We start from the raw sequence: 23137 nt of genomic DNA, 5'->3' as shown, positions 1-23137 counted from the left end.
TTACCGCAATATCTATTTATTGTATACCATAAAAATTAGTTAAAGAAATAAAAATAAATATATAAATATGAGCATTTCTAGAACACAAGGTGTTGCTTATCAATGAAACGAATCAGTTGATGGTACCGTAGGCGCATTAGGTTGACGCAACTTGGGCTCGCGTGGGGTGATATGCTGCTCTGTTCTTTAAAAGACCGAGGAGCGCATACGGTGTCACAGTTCGCATCGCAAACATACAACAACAACAACAAGTTCGCAGTAGTCAATACGGTGTGCAGTGACTTACAGATATCTGATAAAGGTAAGCGGTGTTTGTCTTTTTATATATTTATTATGTCCTTTTTATCATTGTGTATGCTTTAAAACAGTTCACGACTGCTATTTGTATAAGAATTGTTTTCTTGTTTCTTGTGTATTTCGATTTCACATAGTATTTTTCTTAAAATGGTTGCTTGTATTTTAGATGGATCTAACCAAATTAAATGCATCCTCGTGTATTGCAGAGAGAAAACCGGCAATAAAACTAAACGAGTTGCCACTTAATACGCCACAGAAAATACTATCGGCAAAGATAGTGAAAAGTAAATTTGGACAAGCTGTTTTGCTGGAGCTAGCAGAGAGCGTCACGTTTCTACCAGAGCGAGTGACAGAAGTCTACAGCCCATATTTGGAGTACTTTTCCAATCAGAAATACTCAATAATATACGAGGGAACGGTTGCAGCAGGAAAACATCCAGCCCAATCATTTAGAATAGTAGAAAATTAGATTAGAGAGGTGAGTGATTTTTTCTTCTTATTTTGTGTGTGAGTAGCCATGGCCATGCATATAAAACAAGTGATTAAACAGTCTGATGATTTGATGCACATTATTAAAAAGCTTAGTAAAATAATTTTCGATAAATTCACTGAAAGAGATCGTAAAGTTTGGACAAGACGGTTAAATAGTCAAATTTTTAGATGTAGTAAAGTAATTAAAAACAATAGACTATCCGTAGGAACAGTTAGAAAATTGCAAACTTACATAGGACATTTTAAGCATTTTAGACAAATTATTTTAAATTTCAATAATAAGTACGTTGGGTTGGGGCTTAATTCAAAATTACGCAATAGAGTTAAATGGGAAAATGTTATTTCGTGTTTTGCTAGTCGAATTAAAACTGGAGTTATAGTTAATTTAGTGCATAAGGACTTAACACAGTTCCTAAATGATTGTTATATTATTTTTAGTAGAAAAATTAAAATTATTTTAAAAACAAATAGAATTCTTAAAGTCAATACTACATTTTGCGGCGAATTCATTAAAAAATCGAGTGATACCGAAAGTTTAGATTTAAAATATTTTAACACTAAAAATGCTATTATAGACACATCGACCGATTTACATCTTTGGTTTAGTGAAAATGTTAAGGATAAAATTTTTACAAAGCTGTCTGAATTTGCAGAAAAAGATTCGGGTGCTGCTCTGTCTAAAGTAATCTCATTAGAAGTCAATATTAATAAAGTAGAAATGGGAAACGGTTCATCGTTCATTGACTTGCCAATAGAGATTCAGAAAAAACGAGCGTGCATTAATGTGCATAACGTTGATCAGGCATGCTTTTATTGGTCAATAGTTAGCGCTCTGTATCCTGTTAACAAAAATGCTGGAAGAGTTTCGAAATATCCACATTATTCTACTGTTTTGCAAACGGATAAATTAGAAAGCCCAATGCCATTAAACCAAATTTCAAAATTCGAAAAATTAAACGCCATATCAGTTAATGTTTTTGTCTTAGAATTAAATGTAGTTAAGGACAAACAATTTTACGAAGTAATACCTGCCAGACTGACACCGCAAAAGATGGAAAAGCATGTTAATTTGCTGCTAGTACAAGATAAATATTTTCCAAAATTAAACGATTACGATGTTCTTCCAGAAGATGACGATCAGACTGAAATACGCCTTCATTATTGTTGGATTAAAGATTTAGGAAAATTAGTAAAATCGCAATTAAACAAAGACACATATAAAAAATATATATGTGATAGATGTTTGAACTATTTTAGCAGTGAAAGCAAACTAGCAGAGCACGAAGAAATGTGTTCAGATGTGAATAAATGCAGAATGACTGTTCCCAAATATGATCATGTGGCTTTTCGCAATTTTACATACAAACAAACAACTCCGTTTATAGTTTATGCTGATTTTGAATGCCAATTACATAATTTTACAGATTCCAATGTCACAGTGAGTAAAACAGCAAAATATCAGAAACATGTACCTTTTAGTGCAGGTTATTATTTGAAATGTGCTTACGATGATAGTTTATCTTATTTTAATAGCTATAGAGGTGAAAATTGCATGGAGTGGTTCGCAAAAGAAATGGCCGAAATTTCCACATTTGTAAATTCCAAAATAAAGACAATTGTACCTATGGTCGAAAAGCCCAACACAAATATGGCAACTTTGTGCCATATTTGTGGCAAACGCTTTTTGGCTACAGATACAATTGTTGTAGATCACGATCATTTTACGGGACAAGTACGGGGATTTGCGCACCAAGCATGTAATTTGAACTTTAAAAAATTGTTTGTCGTCCCAATCGTATTTCATAATTTTAGTGGCTACGACTCGCATTTTATGATTATAGATCTTTGCAAGCATGGGCACTTGAGCTTACTTCCCATTAATAAAGAAAAATATATTTCATTTACATTACAATCTGACGAACATCAAATTAAATTACGATTTATTGATTCACTTAGATTTATGGGAGCTTCACTCGATGAATTGGCATCTCTTTTAGATATATCAGAAAAGAAGATTTTAAAACGAGAATTTAGTCAATTAGATAATGATACATTTAATTTGTTAACTTGTAAAGGAGTATTTTGTTACGATTATATTGATAGTTTGGAAACATTGGATGAAACTTCTTTACCCACAATTAACCATTTTTATAATAAGTTAAATAATGAATACATTAGTGAAGAGAAGTATGCTCATGCCCAAAATGTTTGGCAGAAATTTAATTGTAAAAATTTGGGAGAATATAGCGATTTGTATTTGAAAACAGATATTCTGCTGTTGGCTGATGTGTTTGAGCAGTTTCGACAAAAATGTCGAGACACATATAAATTAGATCCAGCATGGTATTATACTATGCCAGGATACACTTGGGATTGTATGTTGAGATACACACAATGTAAATTAGAATTGCTAAAAGATGTGGATATGATCTTGTTTATGGAAAAAGCCATAAGAGGTGGGATATCTGTTTGTAGCAACAGATATTCGGAGGCCAACAACAAATACATTTCGTCGTATGATCCCACACGGCCCTCTAAGTACATCCTTTATTTAGATGTAAATAATCTGTATGGCTGGGCCATGAGTGAAGCTTTACCAATAGGAGGATTCAAGTGGATCGAAGACGTAACCAAATTTGGTGTTGGTAATCTTCCCGAAGGCCATATAGATATTATGTCAATACAGGATGATGCAAAGGAGGGCTATTTTTTCCAAGTTGACTTGGAGTATCCACGCGAATTACACGACAAACATAAAGATTTTCCATTTGCTGCCGAACACCGCATTCCGCCCGGTTCAAAATTGCCAAAGTTAATACCAACTTTATATCACAAAACCAAATATATTATGCATTATAGAAATCTTAAACAGGCATTAGCCAACGGGTTAATTTTAACAAAAATACATAAAGTTTTAAAATTTAATCAATCTGCGTGGCTGCGACCGTATATCGAGTTAAATACAAATTTACGGGCGGCAGCCACCAACAGTTTTGAGAAAAATTTGTTCAAATTAATGAATAATGCTGTGTTCGGCAAGACCATGGAGAACATAAGACGTCATCGTATTGTAAAATTATGTAAAAAATGGCATGGAAGGTACGGAGCCAGAAATCTGATTGCAAGTAGTCGGTTTCATAGTCGTACAATCTTTAGCGAAAATTTGGTTGCCATTGAACTAAAGAAAGCAGAGGTATGTTTTAATAAACCCCTGTATATAGGCGCAGCAATCCTCGATATATCCAAATTATGTATGTATGATTTTCACTACAACTTTATGCTTCCAACGATGGGAGAGAAAAACTGTTCATTGCTGTACATGGATACAGATAGCTTTATTTATGAATTGCAATGTTCAGATGCATATAGAGAGGTTTTAAAGGCGCATCCAAGTAAATTCGATACCTCAGACTATGCCGAAAACAACCCATACGAAATAGAAAGGTTAAATAAAAAAATCCCCGGATTAATGAAGGACGAGGCAAATGGGAAAATAATTACACATTTTATTGGATTACGATCAAAAATGTACACATTTAAACTGCAAATAACTGACGAGGAGAGGGAAAAAGAGAGACAGCGTCTAGAAAGAAAACAACTAAACAAAGAGAGAATTGAATGTGACATAGGAAATTTGGGAATAACGAAAAAAGCAAAAGGAGTGAAATATAACGTCGTTCGAAATAAAATTACGTACGAAGACTATGAAAAATGTCTTAAAGAATTCAAAATTCAAACCGCGAGCCAAAGATGTATTCGGTCGTACCAACACTCAGTATTCAGCATCGAGCAATCCAAAACGGCTCTAAGTCCTTATGACGATAAGCGGTACTTAATACCAAAATCATTTAATACGCTTCCGTGGGGACATTATCTTGTTGAATAACATGTATTTGTTGTTGCAGAAAAAAAAAACAGCAGGATGGTACCAACACTACGCACACAATCTATAAAAACTATTTGTGAAAATATTTTGGACATAACTGACTTTGTTGAAATATCTCCTCTACCGTGGAGTCTTACTTTAGAAATTTGTAATAATTATAGTATTTATCGCTTTCGAAAATTATATGAATCTGATTATTTGCATCTAATACAAATATGCGATCAAATGAATTTTGAACAAAGAAAACATGAAAGTGAAGCAGAAAGAATTCATCTTTGTGGATCACATTATAAAGAAAGAGAATTTAATATGTATTGTGTCCGTTATTCTGCATTTGTAGCAGATGATATTGCTTTAAACTTTTGTTTTGGTTGTTATGAACGTTTCCGAAACGTACTGAAATTAAAAAATAAATGCTATGGCTATGAACAGGTTGTTAGTTGGGATGAACATCATGAATATGCCATAAAATATTTGTATGATGTAGCAGATAATTGGTGTCAAAATTCATTTGATCATGTCTTGTTTGCTACTACCTGGACCGTTCAATGTACATGCTCTTTGCATAAATAATTATCTTCTTTTAGTATATGGCTACTCATAAGATCACAAAAAAAAAGAAAAGATCACTTATCGCAAAGTTTTTGTAAATTGTAGTTTTTGTAAATATAAAAAATAGTATTAATTTTATAATGTAAGTTTTAATAATAAATTTGTGTAATCTTACATTTTTTGGTTTTATTTATGTTAGATTACAAATAAAAGACAACATATTTATATTAATATTATTTATTCAGTTAAATCATTTACAACTTTAATTTTATAATAATATACAAATTCCTTTAAAGCTAAACTTAACAAAGTGTTTGGACAAATATTGCAATATGCTGCGAAGGCTTCAACTGGTCCATGTAAAGAGTCTATAGCACCAAAATTGTTCTTGATGAAAGTTGAAATGTTTATATAGTATTCGTGAAATTGTAAACTCTTTAACAGCACCACTCTATGCGACATCATGCTCTGGTCTGCTTCTATAATTTGGTTGACGTCATCTTCCCACAAATAAAATGCGGCTCCAAATTTCTCGATTGTCAGCAACTTTACATTTTCCATCACCAATTGTCTTAGTTTGCAAAAATCACCACACATAAATTCGATGGGATCATACTCATCTGCATAAGTCGGTAGATCTGCTTGGAAAAAATCACTCATTTTTTCTTTAAACCACTCAATTATGGCTTCCCACTCGAATGTGCTTAAACTGATTCTTTTAAAATTACCATGTTTACACAGAATGATGGATGGTGAAAAATCTCGAGCTGGAGATAGACCAATTTTTATATGGAGAGAGCTCATTGGATATGTAGTTTCCAATAAACAATATACTTCATTTGTGGCTGCTGCTTCAAATTTTGCCAATACTCGATCTAATTCGGCGCCAGGACTAGGCGGTTGACCATCTTCATCGTAGCCAAATTCTATACTAAATTCACTGCTATCATCATCGAAATTAACAGGCTGACTGTCATAACCACTATCTTGAGAGCTCATCATCATCTTCTTGTTTCGAATACCGTTGACGAAATGGGTATAAACTGAACATCGTAGTTTGTCTTAAATTTATACTTTTGTCATTCCCCACTCCTTGTGGTTAATTGTAAGCCTTTTTTAGAAAAGTGTATGTCTACGCGGCGAATCGAAATATAGATCCTCAAACTATATTCGATTTATTTATCCAGCTGTTGTGTTTGCTATCCATTCCTAACCATTTCACATACATCTTATTGCCTTTTCGTCTGAGTACTTTTTCGACCAGATATATGTCAGGGTTTGATGTTTTCTGCAATTCTTCTTCGTAAAAACCGCCACTAATCGGCGCACCTTGCATGTCTTCGAGCAAATACGTTATAGGATTTGTTATCTTAACTTGTACAATTTTAAATAATTCAGTAGTCCAATTGGGCGTGTATGCCTTTTCGAAGAAATGTTTTGCCTTTGATACACGTACAATGTCGCCAACTTTAAACTTTCGTGGACCGGCAATCTTTAAATGAGTATAACTTTTGTTTAAAATGGCTTTTTCGTTGGATTTGTTAACCTTAGACGGTTTGTATCCTATTTTACTGTGTTTTGTGTTGTTGTATTCCTCGGTGATTATGGGTAGAGCATCTAACCATTTGTACGATCCATGTAAACTGAAATACTTGTACAACTTTGCTTTCAACGTTCTAATAACTCTTTCGCAAATAGCAGCTTTTTTGATCGTGTAGGTGCTGTAATGATTAATTTCATGTTTTTTCATTAAATTTTGAAATTTTCTGTTGTAAAATTCGGTTCCCTGATCAGATTGTAAGTTTTTTGGGACTCGTCGAGTATGAGCGAGAATATCCGAAAATGCCCGAGTAATTTCCTCACCAGTCTTCGTTTTTAGAGGACGTGTCCACACAAATTTTAAAAAACAATCAATTACAACTAGTATTAGTTTGTAATTTTTATTTTGATGTGCATAAGGACGCATTTCAGCCAAATCCATTTGCCACAGATCATCGATTCCTTTGATTATTGTTCGACGACGAGGATAGTTTTTTCGTGCTGGTTTATGCAATTCGTTCACCACCTCTTTCTTTTCTTTAGACATTATTTTTTCATCACACCTTCCACTACCTTAAGACGTTTGTCTATATCCCATGAATGAACGCTATCTACTATGCTTTTTAATGATTGTTCCACTTGTTTTATCCTCTGTTCCATCTTTATATCGTACATCGTATGCTTTGCAACTGTTTCTGCAGCAGATTTTAGATTGTTCTCCATATCCTTTTTCAGTGTATTCAAATCATCTTGGATTATTTTTTTCAACATATTTATACTGTTCTTCGCATCATTTTTTAGTGTATTCTGGCCATCTTTGATTATTTTTTGTAACTTTTGCTCAAGAGCATCCTCTATATCCTTTTTCGTATTCAAATCATCTTGGATTATTTTTTTTTTCAACATATTTATACTGTTGTCCGTATCATTTTTTAGTGTATTCAGACCATCTTTGATTATTTTTTGTACCTTTTGCTCGAGAGCAGATTTTAGATTGTTCTCCGTATCCTTCTTCAGTGTATTCAAATCATTTTGGATTAGTTTGTTCAACATATTTATATTGTTCTCCGTATCCTTTTGTAGAGTATTCAAATCATTTTTCATTATTTCCTGCCACTTTTGTTCGAGAAGGGGAAGTGCGGTGTTATGTATATCATCCAGTTCTTTTCCTAAATCACGTATATCATCTGCAATTAATTTTGTAGCAGTGTCTAGAGTTTCCTCCATTTCCCTTTTAAATGTATTCAGGTCATCTTTAATTCTGGTCTCACACTCGAGAAGTGGAAGTGTGGTTTTACGCAACTCATTGATTTGTTTATCAACGTATTTTTTCGTTGCAGCATCGTCATTGTCTGATGGATCCTTGACATTGCAAATTTTCACATTTTCGGCATTAATATTTCCGTCAGATGTATGTGGAAATGTAACTCGTGCCACCTTTTGGGCATTACTACTACTACTGTTACGAGAGTGATGACCGAATTTGTCGACACTCATAGTGGAAATGATACTGACATTCCCAGTTACTCTATTATATTAGCTTCTTTTAGTTCATTGATGATTGCTACGATTTCGTTGTCGAGAGATGTGTTGCCGGCGTCTTTCGAAGCCACCAATAGTTTAAGACGTTCAACTAACTCATTTGGATCATCCCAATAAATATACTCCATGGGAGCAGTGTTGTATGTTAAACGAGAGTCATCCAATCCCGTTCCTTTGGCCGTAGATGAAGATGATCGTGTTGTTGTTTTCGTTCTGTGTTCGAGTTCTTTTTTGGATCGAGTGGCATGCTTTTTCATTGCTGCATCAGATGGTTTGAATAGAGGTTTAATAATAGAATGGTATTTTTCTCCACTAGAACCTTTAAGACGTCCTAAAGTATCCAGATGAATCTCTGTGTTTTTCAACAGTGTTTTATACTTTTGTAAATCCTCATCATTATACTGTTCAGGGTTGGCATAAAATAAAAGTTGATATAGACCTGGCGTACCACCTAACCTACGTTCTTCTAAATCACGTTCTCGAATTATTATTATGTCTCCATTGCGTTTGTCAAAGTTTATTCGACGTTTTCCCATTATCCAGCCACTAATAGAATCGTAAAATGGACCATAGTTTTTATCAATTTTATCGTCTTTTATTAAATATTCTTTTATGTACTTGTGACTTATTGGAGGATATTGATCAATATATTCGTCTGTGGCATCCATCGGAATCTCGATTGGTTCTTGAATAATGTTTTCATTAGGTACCGCTAGATCAGGTGCATCAAGAAATACATCATCATCATCATCACCATTCTTCTCCTCCTCCTCCTCCTCTTCCTTTTTCATTTCTTCTTTTTTAACTTGTTCAAACTTGTTAGTGATAGTATGATGTAACGTTTTTGATGATTGTGCAATATCTTTGAGAGGTTTCGAGAGTGGTTTAAACAGTTTATTTAGGGACTCATCTTGTTCTGTTCGACCTAATTTTAATGCCAAATATTTTTTGCGAATTGATCTAGCCAATTCGGCGACTTTCTTCTTGCGAAGCGCAATGGCAACCGTATCATCTGACATTGTGATGACAACTAAACAATTATCTTACAATTTTATATATTTATCAAATCCTTTGCGATATCGGCCGTTATTGAGAGCAAAATCTTTTATAATTACCAGAGTACCATACCTATCACACCAACATTCAGAACAAATTTTTTTAAATTCATCAAATGACATGTCTGGTGATACATGCTCATCAAATACATGCTTTAAATTTATCTCATCTTGCTTGAATAGTACAATCATGTTACAGTTGTCTCTAATTAACTGCTTCGGTATTTTTGAATATGTTTGGCATAAATAAGCGGCATCGATATCTTTATGCCTACCCATGGAATAATACTCGCGAATCTTTTGCTGACCATCGCATGCAACATCGTCAAATAAAAACACAGAGTGAGGTTTAGCTTCGCTGGGACTAATAATTTCTTCGTTGTCTTTAAATGGGTAATATCCTACACCTTTAACTTGCGCTATTACATCTTGCAGTAGTTGGTATTTCGGTTGAAAGAGGGATTTCGAATAAACATAGACATTTTTAAACTTGACGCCATTCGGATTGAATAGAAGAGATAGCATAACATTCGTTTTGCCGCACCCACTTGGACCGCAAATAATCGCTCTGAATGAATTCGGTAGCAATTTACCATGTTTACTGTTGGTTGTTTTTTGGACAATGTCCAAATTATCAATTGGTAGCGTCTGCTCTTGCTGAACGACCTTCATCATGTGGCAAGTGTAGTACATAAGTACGGTAATATATATTATAGATGTCACCACTTGCATGACATCAGTCCAATGTTGGTTGTTGAAGGAGGAGGTCTCGTGAACTCTCTAATTAATAAACTTCCAGTTGAACTACATATTCCTGGTTATCAGTATTGTGGACCCGGAACAAAACTAAAAAAACGTCTTGCACGTGGAGATCCAGGAATTAATCCATTAGACGCAGCTTGCAAACGACACGATATCGCTTATTCGCAGCATTCATCTCTTGAAGAACGTCACAAGGCCGATAAAGAATTGGAAGATAGAGCTTGGGAGCGCTTCAAGTCGAAAGACGCTAGCATTGGTGAAAAAAGTGCTGCTTTAATTGTAACTGGCGGAATGAAAACGAAAAGAAAGTTGGGGATGGGATGCTCTCGTCGTCGTGGAAGACGGGGACGTTACTCTTTCAATCGAGATGTTGTCTCAAAAATTGCAAAGTCCATGAAAAGAGGAGCATCGTTAACAGATACTGCTTTGACTGCTGTACGAATAGCAAAATCCATAATCAAAAGACTTGGCGGTCGTAAAGAAGTTGATGTTCCACGAGTGCTACCACTAAAATCCGGAGGTTTTCTACCCCTCATACCTCTATTTGCGGGCCTTTCCGCTTTGGGGGCTTTAGCGGGGGGTGCAGCTGGGGTGGCGAAGACAGTAGTCGACGCTAAGAATGCTCAAAAGAAATTGGAGGAGGATATTCGCCATAACAGGGCAATGGAACACATCGGTTCGGGTCTGTACCTACGTAAGAAACCGAGCGGTGGATTCGGCTTATATTTGAAAAAAAAACTTCCAATAAAGCTACCCAATCGTCCGCTATATGATGTGGAGATTGCACATTATGCGAAGATCCTTAAAATACCACATTTTCGAGGTGTTTTCATGAATGACGCTCTGCCTAGAGACGGTCCTCGACAACGAGAATGTGCAATAGTAAACTTGGATGTGTCCACACATAACGGAACACATTGGGTAGCATACAGAAAGATAAACAACAACGTAGAGTATTTCGATTCATTTGGTAATTTGAAGCCGACCAAAGAACTTGTTAAGTATCTGGGTGGTGCACGTGCCAACATTTCCTATAATAACCATCAGTATCAAACATACAATCAAATTATTTGTGGACATTTATGCTTAAAGTTTTTATATAATGGAGCCTACTAAAAGTACAGAACTGCTTATGGACCATATGTTTTACAAAAAATGTTTTACAGAATTCAGTGAAGAAGAACTAAAATACATACCGCTAGATTATATTACACGAACTGTACGACCTTACGAATTGTTAAAAATATGGCATAAATTGCCTGAAGAATATCGACGAGAATTTAACCTAAAGATACTACTTCCCTGCTTCGTACATTATAACAGACCGGATTGGAGGACTCACTGGGATGGTCCACCTAATTCTCAAGCTTCATGTTATTTTTGTAAACTTGCTTTGGAACAAATAAAACTATTAAAGTAAATATTGTTGTTTTTTTTTTCTAATATAATAACCTATTAATACATTGACGTGAGCCAGTCATCATGTCGCAGTTGTTGAGAGTAGACAGCACCAATTACATATTCTCATTTCAACCTCCCACACCGATCGTGTTGGATCCGAACAAAGATTATGAGATAGCTCTTCGATTTTTCCATTCCTACAACAGTATACCAAACATTGAAAATACCAAGTTTTATTACTACAATGACAAAAACAAATTGCAACAATTTGATATCCCCGATGGATGTTATGAAATTGCCGATATTGAAGAATACATACAACAGAAATTGGGTGCTGATAATGTGCTTAAACCCGAAACGATATTTAGTCTAAAACCTAACCATAACACGTTGCAGTGTCAAATTTTCAGCAAATATAAGATTTCGTTTAAGCAACCTGACAGTCTTGGTACAGTATTGGGATTTTCTCCTGCACTACTAAATCCAGGACAGACGCATTCTTCAGATCGACCTGTTAGGATTATTAAAGTATCTAGCATACGCTTTGAATGCAACATTAGTACCGGAGCCTTCGATGGTAACAGACCTGCTCACACGATCTACGAATTTGTCATACAATCAAATCCTGGGTACGCAATTGACGAAACTCCACACAATTTGTTGTATTTACCTGTTGTACCGCAACGAGAAATCACCAATATCACAGTGTTGGCTGTCGATCAAGAAGGACGACCTGTAAACTTTAGAGGAGAACAGAGCACATTGGTGCTGGAACTTAGATCAAGAGGGAAATGGGATTATTAATAAGGCAATCTACTGCCCATAGTACACCATTAGTTGAGCAACCGTCTAAGCGGCAACATCTTACGTCCTCATCTAAGCGGCCACATCTTACGTTTGCAAACAAATTATTTTTGCAATCACTTGGTTTTAAACTGAAAAGATGACAACTATGTATGGAAAACGATCACGTTCAAACAGCATAATGCCTCCAATATTTGATATTTATCGTAAGCCGATGTTTGACGAGTCGATTCGAAAAGCCGAATACCGAACATATGCACCATTCATCAAATCATTCAATTGCAATGACATTGTGGAATTTAGCATCAATCAAGTCGACTCGTTCTTTGCAATGAGCGAAACCTTGTTATGCATTAAAGGATCGCTCGCAATTAACGGAACTGGTGACGTTAAACTAGCAAATAATGTTGGTGCTTTTCTTTTCGATTCGTGTACGTACAGCGAAAGCGCAAGGGAGATGGAAACAGTGCGGGATCCTGGTATCGTAAGCGCTGTACGTGCTATGACATGTTATACTCAAGAAGATTCCGGTCATATGGCAATGGCAGGCTGGAATTACCCTAGGGATCCAATTCTACACGCTGCTGATCATTCATTCAACATACAGATGCCTCTTAAGCATGTGTTCAACATTTTCAATGATTATCCTTTGATTACGTGTGGCCGTCAAACAATAAGACTAGTTCGAGCTCGAAACGACAACGATTGCATAATTGTCAAAGAAAAAACTCAAGGCCAAGTTACTACTGTTAAGATTAACATTACCAATATTGAGCTCAGAGTCAAGCACATATTTCCCAATGATGATATTAAATTGGAACTTATGAAATCCATTCAACAAGATCAACCTATAGTTATTCCGTTTAGAAAGTGGGAATTGCATGAATTACCAGCACTTACCAAAGGCGCTAGACGTGAAGTTTGGGCTGTAAAAACTAGCAATGCAGTGGAAAGACCCCGTTATGTCATTGTTTTCTTTCAAACCAACAAACGTGACAAGAATTTAGCTGATCCCACCTTATTTGACAATGTCGATATTCAAAGTATCAGATTATCTTTAAATGGTGAATATTGGCCAAACGAGAGAATGCAGTTGGATTTTAGCAAAACTGACTACAATGAGGCCTATTTCAACTATACCGAATTTTATCCTAGCTACATACATTCCCAACAAAAGCGACCTCTACTCGATTTCTCAGCTTTCAAGAATCACGCATTGTTTGTCATCGATTGTTCGAAACAAGAAGAAAGCATGAAAGCATCCACTGTTGACGTAAAACTCGATATTGAAGCAAATAATGGTTTTCCCGAAAATACCAAGGCTTATTGCATTATAATTCATGATTGTGTAATGGAGTACTTCCCTCTCACCGAAATTGTAAAAAGTCTAAATTAGATGCATAAATTGTCAGTAGTGAACGAGCAGTCATCATGAGAGTAGCATTCGTAGATATTCAGGGATTCGATGTGGACGGATGGTTTGTTCCCAAAGAACTTACCATTGAAATAGGTTTTAAACGAAGTCATTACATCTTTTTGCCTCAGAAACCATTTAATGCGCTAAGTAATGGGGATAAGAAGACTGCCTCATACGTGGAGAAAAAACTGCTTGGAATTCGATACTCTGATGGGCAAGTAGAATTGTCCAAAATCAATGAAATACTAGAAACCAAGTTGTTGTATGCAGCAGATTACATCTACGTTCGAGGAGAACAAAAAGCAGAATATTTGGATAAGAAACGTCACGTTTTTGGAGTTTTTCCCATTATTATTGATGTTTGCAAGTTTGATGGTACGCCTCGTGCTACTGGAAACGTTGGCCCTACTGCAAACCCATGTCATGCCGCTGGATTATTTTCATGTACCGAAAGAAATGTGGATCGTCTACGTCACTGGTTTGCCAATAACATAATACCATTGTAATTTTTGTATATGTATAAATAAATATATTAGAAATTAAACGCTTTTTTATTTAAAACATCTTTATTGATTGAGTCTTATATTACATGAAGATTCAAATTTTCTTCTTACAATTTCAAAAATAATTTTTAAAATTAAGATAAATACAGATGCTAATATTACACAGGACATTGTAAAGACATTATCTATTTCACTTTTCATATACTCGCTGGTTGTGCTGTTGTTGTTGTTGCTGCTGACACCCGTGGTGTTGTTGTTGTTGCTGACAAACATGGTATTGGTTGAATACGTCTTAATGGATATGTAGCTGGTGGCAGTTTTCTACAGGCCCAGGTGTCTTGCTGCTGCTGCTGTAGATTCAACTCTTCGGGTTTCCACGTTTTGTTGTCAAAATGCAGGTTATCTAATTGTCTTGTAATATGTTTAAAATCCTCATATGATTTAATGTCGATCTTTAACCGATCAAGTTTTCTTTGAAATTCTATTACTCTATGTATGTACTCGATGGGATTCATACTACTACTAACTATATCCTATGTAGAATGTCACATTTTATGTCTAGCAACATCTTGACTAACACATAACTGCCACGTTCTGCGTCGAATGTCACGTCCTGCGTTGAATGTCACATAACTGTCACGTTCTACGTCGAATGTCACGTGACATTTCACGTTCTGCATCGAATGTCACGTCCTGCGTTGAATGTCACATAACTGTCACGTTCTACGTCGAATGTCGCGTGACATTTCACGTTCTGCGTCGAATGTCACGTCCTGCGTCGAATGTCACGTTCTACGTCGAATGTCACGTTCTGCGTTGAATGTCACATAGCTGTCACGTTCTACGTCGAATGTCACGTGACATTTCACGTTCTGCGTCGAATGTCACGTGACATTTCACGTTCTGCGTCGAATGTCACGTCCTGCGTTGAATGTCACATAACTGTCACGTTCTACGTCGAATGTCACGTCCTGCGTCGAATGTCACGTGGCATTTCACGTTCTACGTCAAATGTCACGTCCTGTCTCGAATGTCACGTTCTATGTCGGATGTCACGTTCTATTAGGCACTGTATGGACAAGAAGAAGAAGAAGAATGTTCATACTGATCGTTGACATGGCTTCTGTGTGTCACCTACGCTTTCATTTGACACCTCATACGTCAAAATCATGCCAATAGCAACAAAGATACATTCTAGCGCCCATTTGGCAATGCTGCCATCTTTGTTTTTTGTGTCCCCGTCTCCTCCCCGTTCCAACGAGCCCTCGTACGCCCCGATCGGACCAATAGAACCAAAGATATGACGTAATGACCTTTTGGCATGCTCCGATGCGCACGGCACATACTGCGTTCAACCCCATTTTTCATCCCCTTTCCAACGAGCCCTCGTACGTCATCCTATGTTAAGCCGTTTGGAACTTACGACCGGGGGTTGCGATTTTAGGGGATGCGAATTAGGGGATGAGCCCAGACACAGGTAGCCTATCTACTTACCGAGTACCTTTATATTATACCCTAAAAGTATCTTAGTTACTACAAAAGTATCTAAGTATCTTAGATACTAGAAAAGCATCTAAGTATCTTTGATACATAAAAGTATCTTACATACTTAAAAGTATCTTAGATACTTAAAAGTATCTTAGATACTAAAAGTATCTTAGATACTTAAAAGTATCTAAGATATTTTTACTCTAAATACTTTTCCGGTATTTTGTATATTTAGATACTTTCACAAAAAAGTATCTTAGATACTTAGTATCTTAAGATACTTTTTGCCTCAAGTATCTTAAAAGTATCTAGATACTTTTAAAAAGTATCTTTTACAGCTCTGAAGGAGAGCAAAGAAATGTTGGAGAAGTTGGAGGGTTGCAGAAGGGCTATTGAAGAGGGAGCTATATATTATTACGTGGAACAGGTATGGTTAGGGACATCGAATGGCTTAGGGAAAAAGCAGGAGAATTTAAATAGCTTGGCTCCTACATAACGAAAAATAGAATAATATATCAAAAAATTTCCCACAAGATACAGGCTAATGGATTTAACGAGAAGCGAATAGGCGCGGTATTCTGAGATCAAAATCGGTGAAGGTCTGAAAGAAAAGATATACAAGAGTGTAGTCAAAACTACGCTGGAGGTAACTGAAATGACATTTTTACGGTGGATGTTGGGTAAGACTAAAAGGGACACGATCAAGAACGACCTGAATAGGGAAAGAGCTGGGGTGACTATCCCAAAAAAGGTACAAAAACAACGTTAACTTAACTGACGTTAGACGTAGAAATGGGAACTATACTGGACTAAGAATAAAGCTGTTGGAAATTAAGAGAAAGAGAGATAGAGAAAACTCAAGGAGAAAGTGGAAGAACTGAGTAGCAAAGGACTTAAGAAAGAATGTTTTCAATGAAGACACAATGAACAGGAATGAGTAGCGAAGAAGAGTAAGGGACAGTGGTCTGTGAAAAGGAAAACTCTAAGGAAGAATAAAAAAAAGAGTATGCTAGGTCCGCTTTTCAAAGAATGAAATGAAATTCCTAATAAACTCTACCTTATCATTGGACATTCGAGACTGATTTGTGGGCATTTATTTATTTCCTAGTGATATATAAAGTGGAAAAACACGGCCTGGAATTACAAGTATTAGGCGTATAGAAGCCTTTGAGATGTGAGATCTCACGTTTTATACTAATGGATTAAAAGCATTGGAGGAGTAGTAATAGGCGTTACTAATACTAATGTCAGACTGTCGATAGCCCTCGGAAATACTGGTACCATGTTTGAAGCAGAACTGCTAGCAATAGGTTTTTGTACTTACGGGTGTCTAAAAAAAATTAATCAATTTAGCCAAAGTATTTATTGACTCAGACCAAGAGAAGAGCTTGGAATTGCAAACAATCCCTTACAACTGACAGCGTACAACAAAGTAACGTTTCTGGGGATACCTTAATTGAATTGTTGGTAATGAGATTGCCGATTTTCTTGCTAGGGAGGGATTTAATAATGCTTTTGTCGAACCAGAGGCATACCTACAGCTGTATACCTAAAACTTAATGTAAAAAATATTTGAAATAAAATGGTTATTACAACCTTCCGCTCGCTATGTAAAAATATTATTCAGAAGACTAAATCACAGGTATTCGGACAGGTACAGCGCAACATGCAGATTTTTTTTTAATGTGCAGAGGAAACGGACAAACATACTATCTGTAACTGCGGGACAATTTTTCATCAATGCCTTTAATACTCAGAACAGGTGTTTTTGTAACCTGACAAAGCCAAAAATACCTCTATTAAATGTAGTCTTTCTTTAAAAGCCTAGATTTGTTGGAACAAACATATATTTTACATAAAAGATCTCTATATAGGCTCATTGGCCTATTGACCCACAAAGGCCAAGAGATCCCTTTTAAATCTACAATTTGCCTCAAAGATGACTTTTTTTTATTTTTTTTAAATCATTGTTTTACAAATGTTCCACTTCGTGAAAAGTGTTCATCTATAATTCAATCAAATTTAGGAATTACCATAAATATTTATTAATTTTTTATTTACTTATTTCTATTATTATAATAGCTCATAGAGAGATGCATGAATGCATGAAGGGGCCAGTTACAGTAAATACAGTAGGAAAATATCGGTAAACTGATATTTTTAGGTTCAAAATGAATTTGGGAATTCCCATAAATGAATGAACCACTAGTAATAATAAAACTTGTTCTGTGAATTGAAGTGTAATGACTAGTGATGGGATAAGAAAATATTAATCGACTAGAATAATAAAGGTAATTTAAATCTATTCCTTAACTTTGAATATGGGTTAATAAGTACATTAACAGTAACTATAAATGAATCGTAGATTAACGGTTAGAAAATATGTAGTGCATTATAATGTAAAGGAGGAATAACTAATTTTTAAAAATAGAAATAAATTTTTCATTTAATGGTTGTGACAAGCAAAATAAATGAACTTTTCCAATATGTAGATTTAAAGTCGCATATTTGGCGTCTCCTAGTTTTGAAATATTGGTGATTTTAACAATATTGAGTAATTATGTGTAAGAAGGGCTCAACAGCTACCATTATAATTTCTGCAATTCCGGTACAAATAGTTGGTGGTTGCAATTGCAATTTCCAACGAGGCGAGAACCTACCCACTTGAACCATCCGTCGTTTCAACTGCACTGTGATACGTGAGTGTAGGTCGGAAATCGTTCTAGTGGGAGTAAATCTCCGGCGTTACAACCACTTCACCTCTCGTCTATTCTCCACAGTATAACAGCCTGCTTAGATCGAATCATCGTTCTCACGAAAGCATGGGTTCTAGTCCACATACTTTCATCCGCACTCATTCTCTTATTCATCTCCCACATACTCAAAATCAAGACTATTAAAGGCAGCTTTATGAAACCGGTTTCTTGAACCTAAGGTATAAGCGGAAACATCCATGGCCCGTGCGCTTATGCAACAGGAAATAATCCCAACACCGGTGGCCATATTCAAGTCACATCTTTAGGTGTGTTATGAGTGATTTGGTTCACTGTGCCACATTCTCAATTGCCTCCCATTTAGCTTTTTACATCCTTATAGATGTGACTTTCTACTCACGCCTTGCACTTTCAATCACTTAACCGTCACTACTACGTTGAAACAAATTAGTCCCCTTCCACGTAGGTAGGCACGCAGCCAGTGATGACCCACAATGTCGCTACAGACTCAGTCCTGTAGGCGCTTGCCACACGCAGCAGACTTTTTCTGTCTATTTGTGTCAAGAACCTCCGGTAGGAAGATATTTATACCACCCCACTCCAGACTGCCACATAAAGAACAACAGATTGCACCACACTGAGGAAACCAATTCTCCTTTCGATTTTGGGCCCGCCTATGTTGGGCATTATACTTCCAGTGAGGCTGCTCTCAGCGTAGTCGTGTGCGTCAAAACTAGCAGATGTTCACCATCCTAACTCGTGTTAAGGTCACTCCAAAGTACTTAACGCCATTTTTTGGAGTGATTTCCGCATTGCCGTATTCGAATACCTCTCTCTCTCTCTCTCTCTCTCTCTTTCTCTTTCTCTCTTTTTCTCTCTTTCTCATTTTCTCTATCTATCTCGATTCCTTAATCCCTTTAGGATCACAGCCTTGGTCTTATCTTTGCTTGGTCTGCAGGTTTTAGATCGCGCTGACTCATCCAGTCTTCTGCAAGATTGCAAGCACCGCGTGCTTTCTGCAAGAGGTTGTCCATGTCTCGTGCTACTACCAGCTACACGAATCACGCAGATCATTCGCAAATCCAAAAAGGCTGATCTTCTGATCGTGTTTAAGGCACAAGACTCCACCTATATCTAGCATTTCACAGCGTCGGGCGAAGGACAGACCCCTGTCCGTGAAACCGATAATCACTCTCCTTCCAACCACATTCCTTCCTTCGGATAGAAAATGTCAAACCCAGTTCCTTAAGTAACCAGAAAAATTCCTGTCCTTAGTCGCTTTCATCACTGTACTCCATTGCAGTGAATTGAAGTCACTTTAAACGTCAAGCAAGAGCAAAACATACTGTCTAGGGTATAAGCCTCCAGGCCTCTCAATCACTTCATCAATTTGGAAGTGCACGAAAAGAGGCAGATATTTGTCCTCTTCTCCCCTTTAGGCAGGAGTATCAGTTACAATGCTTTTCAGACAAAAAAGTCTGTCCGACAAGGACAGCATTCAGATGGCACAAAAGCCACGCCGGTTCCAGTAGGTCCAGACCTTTAATTGTCTCAGGCGGTATCCCATCTAGAGAGCATCTTACCAGACTTAAGAGCTCCCTATGCCTCAGCAACGTCAACAAAGTCAGAATAGCCATGTTAGTGTCCAACATCCGTAACGGATAGGCACCATAAGAAGAAGATGTGTCCCCACACGTCCTCATCCAACTCGTCGCAGAGATCCCTCCAGGATATTTTTGTCCTAGCTAACTTAACTCTTTCTTCTGTGAACGACTTTTTACTTTTTTTTACCCTTTGTTGGTCTACCTTATTGGCCCTCAACACATCTCTCATAACTTTTTCTAGCCCCTCCACCGAAGACGGAAGGTTTTGAACTACTTTTACTTCCTATCTAACACTCTCATTATACAATGTCTAATTCATCGATTGTATCCCGCATCAGACTTTTAGGCTCTGAAATGTCCTACTACCCTTGTAAGTTTGTTTGTAGCATCGTTCATTATTTTATACAGCCACATATATACGTTGAGACGCGCAGGTACGTCGATATACGAGCTTGTCTCTGAATTTCCCCTCACAAACGTGGATTCTGAACCCCTGTTGAGTATAAAAAGTTTTAAGGTTTTAATCCATTTACTCAACATTTGTACTCTAATGTCGGTGATCGGGGATACCAATTCCTCGGACTTCGCATTGAAGTCCGCGACTACCACGGATTCAGTTCTCTGGTACTGGAATATCCAGTAGGTCTGATTACCTCCCATTAAAACATTCCAGGAATTTCTAATCGGCATGGTCAGCATAAAGGTACACTGCTGCGTCATCGCTGAAGTTAAGCTGACTTCCCTTCACTAGGGATATCTTGGTAAATATTCCTTGCTAAGGAGATCCGTATTCTCCTGAGGTTTTACTTTTTAATATACGGGTTTTTATAGTCTGGACCCGACGTTCAATTTCTTAGGTCAATCAGTCTCGTCTCATTCTCATTCAATATATTTTCTCCATATGGTCTCCCATCAATATAATTTCTTTCCTACTGTTTACGTTTTCTATTGTTTCTGGTAAAATGTATTCAAACTAATCGTTTCCTGCTCCTTTACGGTCAACGGTGGGGCATATACTCGTATTATGACTATATATCTCTTTCTTTCATTTTCATGTCTACACTGATCTTTTTTTTTTATTAGTTGCTGTCCAATCCTTGACGTTTTTATTATATTTCTTCTTATTGCACAGACACTCCCCAGTTTGCTGTTGGGTCTTTATTTACCTCGCCTTGGTTATAAGTTATAAGCATATTCTTCTATTTTTTTTTGTTTTGGTGGTCCTTTTTCTTTATTGGAGTACGTACAGCTATGTCCAGTTTCCATTGTTTTGGTGCCGCAAAAGTGTAAGAGTATTTCTTGTTTTTACTCTGTACATTCTAACATCCTATATTTATTGTCCGTTTTCGCTGCTGGTTTCGGTTCCCTTTGTTTCTTTCTGGTATCCAAGGCTTTTTATTGGGATTGTTAGCTTAAACTTCTGTTTTTCAGATACAGGGGAGCTATTCGCTCATAACTAATAATTAGAAAGAGTGTTTTAACAATAAAGCCCAAATTGCTTATTGGAATCCTATAATGCAATGTTTTAACATAACTTTAAAAACTTAATAACCTCTTAAAAATAATTTCTACCTGTGTTCTTAAGACTCTAAAATAATTAATTTTGCACTTTTTAAACTTTAAATAAGTTAAATTCGTAAACTGGTAACTTGAGAAGTTATTGTTCTGCTTGAGCGAAATTATTATCCTTATTTTGGAATATCTCATTAATGTAATCATAAATTAATAAAAACTCATGGTTGAAACCATGAGTTGAAACATTTTTCCCAACGAAACCGAATTCTCCTGGATAATTGCGCCATTTGAAATACATACATCAAAAAAGTCTTCCACTATTATAAGAACACCACTATTATTCCAATTTTTTTATTAAAAACTTAAACTACTTAAACACTTTTTTGTTAGTATATACCATTCGATTTGTAAACTTGTTCTCTACAAATTAAGGTATGCCTTAATTTGTAGAGATTGATTTGTCAATTGCACTGTTTTATTGAGGCAAAAGCGACAGCGCCTTAAATTCGTACGATTAATAGCTTCAAATTGTAAAGAAAAAGTGCTTCAAATTTTAAAGATAGTCAGTATTTACTTAAAAATTTTACTAAAACAAGATTACTAAAGGCAAAGATAGTCATGTAGCATCGGCATTGAACACGTGTTCAAAGGATAAGTGCTGTAAATATGATTGAGGCTGGTCTTTCACAAGTTGATGATGCACATTATTTTGATTTATCTCGGAGCATGATTTCGCGATTGTGGCGTCGATATGAACAATGTGTCAATGTCCTTGAAAGGCATGGAAGTCGTCAACGTGCAAGTACTCCTCGACAGGATCGGTACCTGGTAGGATTAGCTCGTCGAAATTACTATACGTGACCAAACTTTGAGGAATAGATAACATAAAACTTTTCATGATATTAAAAACATAAAAATCGAGAACTAAGATTAAGATGGGCACCACAGCATGTGTATTGCGGATTACAAGAATGAAGTTCTGTGTTATTCATAGGTAAAGCTAGCTTTTATCTCTACCTTGATTCAAGAAGAGTGATAGTTCGGAGATGACATTGTTGATAAAAGAGACTCAGGAATGTACAGGGTATTTGTCAATATAGTGGTCTCTGAGTTATGATGTGGACTGAAATAATTTTTCATCATCGAATTGTTCCCGTGTTTGTAGAAGGCACTTTTGAATCAATATCAATATACTGATCGAATCTTAGAACCTGTTCTGCTTATATTTGTCACAGGTGCAGGTCCTGGTTTATGTTGCATGCAGGATAATTTAAGGCCATATACTATAGCAACAATAACAGATTGGGTTCATAATAAGGATATTACATTTTTACGGTGCCACAATCGCCAGATCTTAATCCCATCGAGCATATATGGGATATGCTTAAGAGACAGATTACTCCTCATCTGCACAATGTTTATACTACAGAAAGTCTTCAAGATCTTCTTATACAGGAATGGATCCTATTGCCGCAACATGAAACTGATAATTCAATTTTTAAAAAGCCAAGGCGGTGTGAAGCTGTAATTAATCCGGCTGGAGAAAACATAGATTATTAAACGCAT

At 36.3% G+C, this 23137-nt stretch overlaps 1 protein-coding gene across 1 annotated transcript; it reads left to right on the top strand.

The window, feature by feature from the left end:
- Positions 1-226: 226 nt before the first annotated feature.
- LOC140443520 (uncharacterized) lies at positions 227-5297 on the top strand. Its single transcript, XM_072534832.1, has 2 exons — positions 227-301; positions 464-5297. Exon 2 carries the CDS (start codon positions 815-817, stop codon positions 4673-4675), a length of 3861 nt encoding a protein of 1286 aa, XP_072390933.1. The 5' UTR covers positions 227-301; positions 464-814; the 3' UTR covers positions 4676-5297.
- The last annotated feature ends 17840 nt before the right edge of the window (positions 5298-23137 follow it).

The sequence above is a fragment of the Diabrotica undecimpunctata genome, chromosome 6 (assembly GCF_040954645.1).
Source record: "Diabrotica undecimpunctata isolate CICGRU chromosome 6, icDiaUnde3, whole genome shotgun sequence".
NCBI classification, from domain to species: Eukaryota; Metazoa; Arthropoda; class Insecta; order Coleoptera; family Chrysomelidae; genus Diabrotica; species Diabrotica undecimpunctata.
Note: the sequence above shows the minus strand (reverse complement) of the source record. Positions and strands in the feature narration are given on the sequence as shown.

Bases quoted from the DNA above. Each gene is read 5' to 3' on its own strand.
- LOC140443520 (XM_072534832.1), top strand. From the start codon at position 815: ATGGCCATGCATATAAAACAAGTGATTAAACAGTCTGATGATTTGATG.